This window comes from Bison bison, unplaced genomic scaffold (assembly GCF_000754665.1).
Source record: "Bison bison bison isolate TAMUID 2011002044 unplaced genomic scaffold, Bison_UMD1.0 scf7180017864037, whole genome shotgun sequence".
Taxonomy (NCBI): Eukaryota; Metazoa; Chordata; class Mammalia; order Artiodactyla; family Bovidae; genus Bison; species Bison bison.
The window spans coordinates 2,932,006-2,940,374 of NW_011494609.1; the positions used below are offsets into that span (position 1 = coordinate 2,932,006).

General features: G+C 43.9%; 1 protein-coding gene across 1 annotated transcript in view; it reads right to left on the bottom strand.

Annotated features, from left to right (window-relative positions):
* The window catches only part of DOPEY2 (dopey family member 2), a 125,480-nt gene extending 120,412 nt beyond the window's left edge, over positions 1-5,068 (bottom strand). The window contains exon 1 of the mRNA XM_010834844.1: positions 4,909-5,068. Within this exon, the coding sequence (XP_010833146.1) occupies positions 4,909-5,046 (138 nt within the window). The 5' untranslated portion in view covers positions 5,047-5,068. The remainder of the gene's footprint in view (positions 1-4,908) is intronic.
* Between the last annotated feature and the right edge of the window lie 3,301 nt (positions 5,069-8,369).

An 8,369-nucleotide genomic window follows, 5' to 3' on the forward strand; every position in this document is an offset into this window, starting at 1 on the left:
CATAATTTTACCTACCTCAAAATAAACATGTTCTGAGCTTGCCTGGTGGCCCAGTGGTAAAGAATCTGCCTGCTTATGCCGGACACATCGGTTTATCGATCTCTGCTCTGGGAAGATCTCACATGTCTTGGAACAACTAAGCCCGTGCACCACAACTACTGAGCCTGTGTTCTAAAGCCCAGGAACTGCAACTCCTGACGCCTGTGCGCCCTAGAGCCTGTGCTCTGCAACAAGAGAAGCCACCACTATAAGAAGCCTGCACACTGCAGCTAGAGAAGAGCTCCCGTTCACTGCAACCAAAGAAAAGCCCGTGCGGCAAGGAAGACCCAGCACAGCCAAAAGTCAATAAATATATATGTGTGTGTATGTTCCTAAATAAATGGAAAAATACTCTGTGTTCATGGATTAGAAGACAATATTGTGCACATGGCAATACTTCCCAAAGCAATCTACAGAGTCCGTGTAATCCCTATCAAAATCCCACTTGGCTTTTTTGCAGAAATTGACATGCTGATCCTAAAATTCATACAGAATGTCAAGGAATCCAGAACAACTCTGAAAAAGAACAACCAAGTTCAAGGACTCTTACTTCCCCATTTCAAAACTTACTACAAAACTACAATAAACAAAGTGGCATAAAGATAGACATAAGGATAAATGGAAAAAGAGGAAAGTCAAGAATTAAACATCTTTCTATAGATAACTGATTTTCAACAAGGATTCCAAGGCCCTTCAAAAGAACAGTCTCGTCAACAGATGGTTTTCCACATGTAAAACAACTAGATTTCCATGTGAGAAGGAATGAAGTTGGAGCCTCCTTAAGCCATGTACAAAAATTAACTTGATCAGCATGTCTATCATCAAAGAGTATAAACAATAAATGCTGGAAAGGGTGTGGAGAAAAGGGAATCCTCCTACACTGTTAGTGGGAATGTAAATTGGTGCAGCCACTATGGAGAACAGTTTAGAGGTTCCTTAAAAAACTAAAAACAAACTACCATATGATCCCGCAATCGCATTCCTGGGCATATATCCAGAGACAAACATGATTTGAAAAGAAACACGCACCAAAGAAACACGCACCCCCACGTTCATTGCAGCACTATTTACAACAGCCAAGACATGGAAGCAACTTAAACGTCCATCAACAGATGAACGGATGGAGATAACGTGGCATGAGTACACCGTGGAGTGTTACTCAGCCGTGAAAAAGAATGAGCTGATGCCGTCTGCAGCAACATGGACGGACCTGGAGCTTACACAATTGAAGTATATAAAAGACAAGTGTCACATAATCGCTTATAGGTGGAATCTAAAAAATAATACAAATTAACTCATTTACAAAACAGAAACAGAGTCCCAGATTTCACAAACAAAGATATGGTTACTAAAGGGCAAAGGTAGGGGGAAAGATAAATTAGGGTTAGATAATCAGGGAAAGAAATTAGGATTTGGGGATTAACAGATACATGCTACTATATAGCTACTAAACAGATGATGAACAAGGACCTACTATATGGCACAGGAAACTCTACTCAGTAATCTGTAACAACCTACATGGGGAAAGAACCCGAAAAAGAATGGAACACGTACATGTGCAGTGGACACACTTTGCTGTACACCTGAAACGAATATTGTAAATCGACTGTACTCTGATATAAAATAAAAAATTAGATTTAAAGGAAAAAAATATTTCCAGAACGTTAGAATGCTTGCACATGCCCAAACCTATACTCCTTCCATCTGAAACATTTAATGTCTCTGGTTATATACCATAATATGGTCAATGTTTTTATCATATACTTTTTAATTGCGTTTATCATGTATTTATTTCATATCATGTATTTGTTTATCATATTGTTTGCATTTCCCAACCATAGATTGCTTAATTTTTAATGTCTGAATTGCATATGTGCTATGAGGTAATTTTATTCTTACTACAAACTCAATATTCATCTATGAAAAACAACAACAACAAAAAACACAAATTAACTCAAAATGAATCAAAGATCTAATTGCAAAAACAAAAACTAAAAACTCTTAGAAGAAGAAAACACAGGGGTAAATCTTCTTCATCGTGGAATTGGCAATGGTTTCTCAGATATGCACCAAGAGCATAATCAACAAAAGAAAAAACAAATGAGACTTCACCAAAAATTTTAAAATGGTGTGCATCAAAAGACAGCCTAAAGAACGGGGAAAAAAACAATCTGCAAATCATAAATCCTGTAAAGGACCAGAATCCAGGATATAAAAGAAACTGTTACAAATCACAACAAAAAGACAAGTAGCATAGTTAAAAAAATAAACAAAATACTTGAATAGAAATTTCTCCAAGAAAGATATACAAATGGCCAACAAGCAAGTGACAAGATGCTCAAAATTTTAGTCATTAGGGGAATGCAAATCAAAACCCTAAGGTATGTAAGATATACCGCTTCACACCCACTAGAATGGCTATTGTCAAAAAAGAAAACCACCCTGAAAACTGAGAACGAGAAGAAATTGGAGCCCTAATACGTAGCTGGTGGGCATGTGAAATGGGGTAGCTACTGCGGAAAACATCTTGATGGTTCCTCAATAACTTCAATATAGAGTAACCACGTGACTAATCCCACTCCTAGGTATACTCCTGAAAGAAACAAAGACAGGTGTTCAAACAAAAACTTGTACACAAATATTCACACGGGACTACTCTGAAGAGCCAACTGAAGAATGGCTAAACAAAATGTGGTCTGTTCATACCCCGGCACATTATTCAGCCATAAATCAATGAAGTACTGATACAGGCTACAACGTGGATGGACCTTGGAAACACACTAAGTGAAAGAAGCCAGACACAAAAGTGCCACATTATCGTACGATCCCTTTTATATGAAATATCCACAGATACAGAAAGTAGATTAGTGACTACCAGGGCCTGGGTAAAGACAGAAATGGGGAGGGTTTCCCTCGGGGTGGTGAAAATGTCTGGGAAGTAGACACTGGTGACGGTCATACATCATGAATGCACTAAAAGCCATGTATTTTAAGATGGTTGATTGGGGCTTGGTGGCTCAGTGGGAAAGAGTCCACTGCCAAGGCAGGAGATACAGGTTCGATCCCTGGTCTGGGAAGATCCCACACGCCACAGAGCAACTTAAGCCTGTGCGCCGCAACTCCTGAGGCTGCGCTCTAGAGCCCGGGAGCCACAACTACTGAAACCCCTGGGTCCTAGACCCCGTGTTCTGCAACAAGAGAAGCCATCACCATGAGGGCCTGTGCAACTACAGAGTATCCCCTGCTCGCCGTGACTACAGAAAAGCCCACCTAGCAACAAACACCCAGCACAAACAACAAAAATAAAAAAAATGGTAAAAAAAAAAAAAAAGTAAATTTTATGTTGCATGAATTTTAACTCAACAGAAAAGCAGTAAGCACATCCCCCTCTCCCCAAGTATGGTATTATTAGATTCCAGGAGAGTCAAGTACTAAAATAGTAAAATACGTAGAAGAACTGGAATGTGTCCAAGTCCCACTCCAGGGCATCTCGCTTTCCCCTAAAAAAGCAGCTTACCTCTGTGCAACACAGTGAATATTACCTTCAGCCAGAAAAGTCCTAAGTCAGAGCTCTGCCACCAAAGCATTCTCAAGCTCTTATTTGCTGTTTTATTATACGTCTCCATCCCAACCCTGGGGGTTCAGACAATAAAGAATCTGCCTGCGATACAGAAGATGAGGGTTCAATCTCTGTGTTGGAACGATTCCCTAAAGAAGGGGTTGGCAACCACTCCAGTATTCAAGGGGAATTCCATGGACAGAGGAGCCTGGTGGGCCACATTTCATGGGGTCACAAAAAGTCAGACACAACTGAGTGACTTACACTTCCACTTTCCTCCCAGCCAGCACCAGCCACGGGGTTCACATGTTGTAAATACACTTTGCAGAGACCACGCAGCTTCCTGGGCACTATCTGCAATAACCGCCCATCTCCTCTCTGCCATCTGTGGGTGCTGATAGCTGCTTTCGGGCGGTTGGTGCTGGACAGCTGCTCAGGGGCCGCCCCTGTGGTCAGGCTGCCCACCTTCTCTCTCCCCCTGGCTCCTTGAAGCAGTAAATGGACAAATTCTCTCTAGTGGGGTTTGTTTGAGCCCCCCTGGTGTGTGTGACCTGGAGAGTGGGGACCCCCCCAGACTCGGTTAGCTACCTCCCAGCACCCATACGTCACTTGGGCTCCAAAGTCAGGTGTCACACCCAGGAGCCCAGGTAACCGGCAATAGAACCAGGCACAGCCTCTCTGAGCCCAGGTTATCGTCTTCCTAAAGGTCACAGTAATCACCCTCCTTCTGGGCAGGACGGAAATAAACAAAGGTCCCCATCCACGGCACACGAACTCAAGCCCACAAGTGATCGGTTTTGGTCTCCTTAGACCCAACCCACTTTCCCTTGTCCAAACACACACACACAATTTCTGGGCAGATTTCCATAACTGCTTCATCCTTTATTCTTCTAGGAGTTACCAGTTAGCAGTAAAATGGTGGAAAAGATTAGAGAAGGGGAAAAAAAAAAAGCCATAAAAATTCTGAGCAGTACAGGAAGGACAATTCATCTTTGAATAAATGGATCATTTATAAATTTATCTTGTTTAGAACTAAATATTGTTGAGAAAAAAAAGAGTTCAGCTGTTCTATGGACTCTATCCACACTATACTGTGTGCTCAGAAAGAAAGGGCTGGAAGAGGAGGTTCATATGCTGACAGGTTAATAGCAGGTGTAACTCGGGTGACAAATTAGTGGCGGTTCTTCTTATCTGATGGCTGTAATCTGCATGCAGTGTAATATTAAAAAGACAAGTCCTTGAAACAATAAAAGGACAGCTGTGTGCCCGCCCCCTGCCCCCACAGTGCAAACACTCCCAGCCCCACATACCTTGTTGAGCTTGCCCAAGGAAGATATGAGATCCGCCCATTCACTCGAGGACTCGAAATTTCTTAATGCCTTTTCGATCACGGAAGAGTAATTTCTGTATCTGTAATCATTCAACAGCTCTTGCTCCTCTGGATCCATCTTTCATTCTCGCAGCAGAAAAGGTATCTAAGAGGGAATCAGAGGACAAACAGATGCGGCAGCTCTTCAAGGATGTAAAGTGTCCCCAGCCCACTGCCCTGGAGGCCACGTGGCCACAAACACTCTTATACCCAGACGGGCTGGGTGATCCAACTCAAATATTTAGCAAGGCTGCTGAGCCAGGCACTAGGGGACATAAAAGATAAATGGTTCTGGCGTCTCCTGGACTCTGAGGGAGACAAATGGATGAAGCTGAAAGAAGGAACACGCTAGGGTTCCACTTAATGGACAAAGTGAACTCTAGGAGCGAAACTCACCAAGTAGCTAACTGCGTGTTGTTGCCAACTGCGAATTCTGAATGCACGTGGTTCCTGCCAGCATGGGGGCATCTACTAGCCCTAAGGAAAAGCAGATCTGTGTCCTAACTGAACAGTTGGTTTAGCACCCAATCCTTTACAGATAGACTCCAAGACAGGACTGTAAGTATTCTACAAGAAAATCAGGTGGGGGGAAAAAAAGTTAAAAAGCCCAAGGATCTAAGCGTGACATGTCTGACAGCAGTGGTGTCAGAAATCCACCACATGACCGTTCATTTGCGTGTGGGTGTGCTCAGTCATTGTCTGACTCCCCATGGACTGTAGCCCACCAGGCTCCCTTGTCTGTGGGATTTTCCAGGCAAGAATACTGGAGCAGGGTCTTGGTGCAGGGGATCTTCCCCAACCCAGGGATCAAACCCACATCTCCCGCATCGCAGGTGCATTCTTTACCACTGCGCCACCTGGGACGCCTTGACTGTTTATTTTCTAAGTAGTGGTTACCTGCCTGGCCCCCGACAGGGTGCTGCCCCCATGGTGCTATGTCTCCAGGCGAGGAGTCTGGATGGAGGTGTGTTACACCAGGGCCCAGGTGCTTGCCATTTTCTTTTGGCCCTTGTATATTCTTTTTTTTTCTCCCCTGTGGCTAGATGCATTCATTATACATGAGGACTGCAGCTACTGCAAAGCCTGAGGCAGCGGTGGTAGAGTGGACTCCTCTGGCCTTTTGCCTTCCACCTTTCCCCTATTTTATGCCTCAAAACAAAGGTTTGATGTTGGAGCTGAAGCCTCACCTTGCAACCCAGGGGAAAGAGCCATCTTTAGGGCATGACTCCCATGCATTAAGTGGAAGGAAGGCGCCACACCAACCTTGGACACTCTGCCCCGGACTTACTGCTTTCTGCATGTTAAGAGTTGAGTTTAAGCTGTTAAATCAAGTGTTCTGTTACTCACAGCTAAACATGATCCTGACTTATGAGCCTACGTGGTATCTCACTAGCTCACGTTCTGGAAGGAGAGAGAAGCATGGAGTAATGGTGACGTGAGTAAATTCCCCCGAGGCAGCGTCAGTGTGCTAACCAAACTTCATGTCATCAATCAGATACAGAGGCAAATACTACTTCACAGAAGAAACTGAGCTGCAGGGACAACGTGATCTTTAAGACTCAATGTTTCGTTTCATAGCTATGGGGAAGTTTTAAGACCCTCCAGGTCTTATCCTCTTCGCTTTCTGATTGCTCCGGGTCCCCTGTGATAAGGCCAACACAACTGACTTTCAAATCATCAACGCGAGTGGACTCTGCTTCCTCATTCCGCTCACAGGAGGACGGTGTGGCAGGCCACTTCCTCCTCCTGCAGACAGCCTCCCATCAGCACACACTCCTCTGTGGCAGGCCACTTCCTCCTCCTGCAGACAGCCTCCCATCAGCACACACTCCTCTGGGCCATCCGCCCTGTGCTGGCTCCCACCCACCTCTCTGCAGACCCACCCTCATCTACACGCCTGCCAGATGCTGGCATTCCCGGGCAACATGCTTGGGCCCCTCCCACCCTCTCTCTCTCCCCTCAATGATCTATTCCTTTAAGTAATTAATACCAGCTTCATGTTCATGACTCACAGGTTTATAGCCCTCCAAACCTCCCCCTCGAAGACCCAAATTCATGCCAATGCTTCCTTGACTTCTCTACACGTCTGAAACAGCGCGTCCGAAACTAGACTCTCTAGTGTCCATCAACAACATGAAGTCTAGCCATGTGATGGCATGCTCCTCGGTGATGAGAAAGAACAAAGCGCTGAACATGTGGATGCACCTGGAAGATACAAGCTTAGTGGAAGAAGCCGGTCATAAAAGGCCATGTATCGCATGACTCCATTTATATGAAATGCCCAGAAGAGGCCAGTCTGTAGAGATGGCAAGTGGATGCATGAGTGGTTGCTTAGGGTGGGGAGTAGGAACAGGGAGTAACTGCAAATGAGCACAAGGGATCTTTTTTATTGGGGGTGGAGGGGGGAGTGGGGCATGGATGGGTAATGGAAATGTGCTAAAAACTGGATTATGGCCATGGCTGCATAACTCCATAAGTTTACTAAAAATCATTGAATGATATACTGAAATGAAAGAATTTTATGGTCTGTAAATTATAACTCAACAACACTGTTTTTAAAAAACCCTCCACTCCTTTTTTCTTTTCCAGTAGGTTTACTATAGAATATTGACTATAGCTCCCCATGCTATACAGTAGGACCTTGGTGTTTATCCATTCTATATACAATAGTTCACATCTGCTAACCCCAAACTCCCAATCCATGCCTCCCCCTCCTCCCCTCTCCCTCGGCAACCACAAATCTGTTCTCTGTCTGTTTCCGTTTTATAGATAAGTTCATTCGTGTCACATTTTAGATTGCATACAGAAGTGATATCATACAATATTTGTCCTTCCCTGTCTAACTTACTTCACTTAGCATGATAATCTCCAGTTGCATCCATGTTGCTGCAAATGGTATTATTCCATTTGTTTTTTATGGCTGAGCAGTATTCTACTGTGTATATACACCTTATCTTCCTTATCCATTCATCGGTCAGTGGGCATTTAAGTTGCTTGTGCAAAAAAACCCTCCATTCTTGGAGGGGATATGTGTACACTTTCGACTGACTCAATCATTGGGCACGGCAGAAACCAACACAACACTGCAAAGCAATTATCCTCCAATTAAAAATAAACTTAAAAAAAAAAGCCCTCCACTCTTAGAGGGGTATATGTACACTTTCGACTGACTCAATCGTTGCATGGCAGAAACCAACACAACATTGTAAAAAGCAATTATCCTCCAATTAAACTTAAATAAACTTAAACTTAAAAAACAAATAACTGAAAAAAAGAAAAAAAAAAAAAACCCTCCACTCTGGATTCTACCTGCACAGCATGTTCCCTCTCCAGTCTTCCTTTCCTCAGAAAGCGGCCCCTCCACCTATGAGACCTCTGACGTTGTCCTGAACTCTTCCTTCT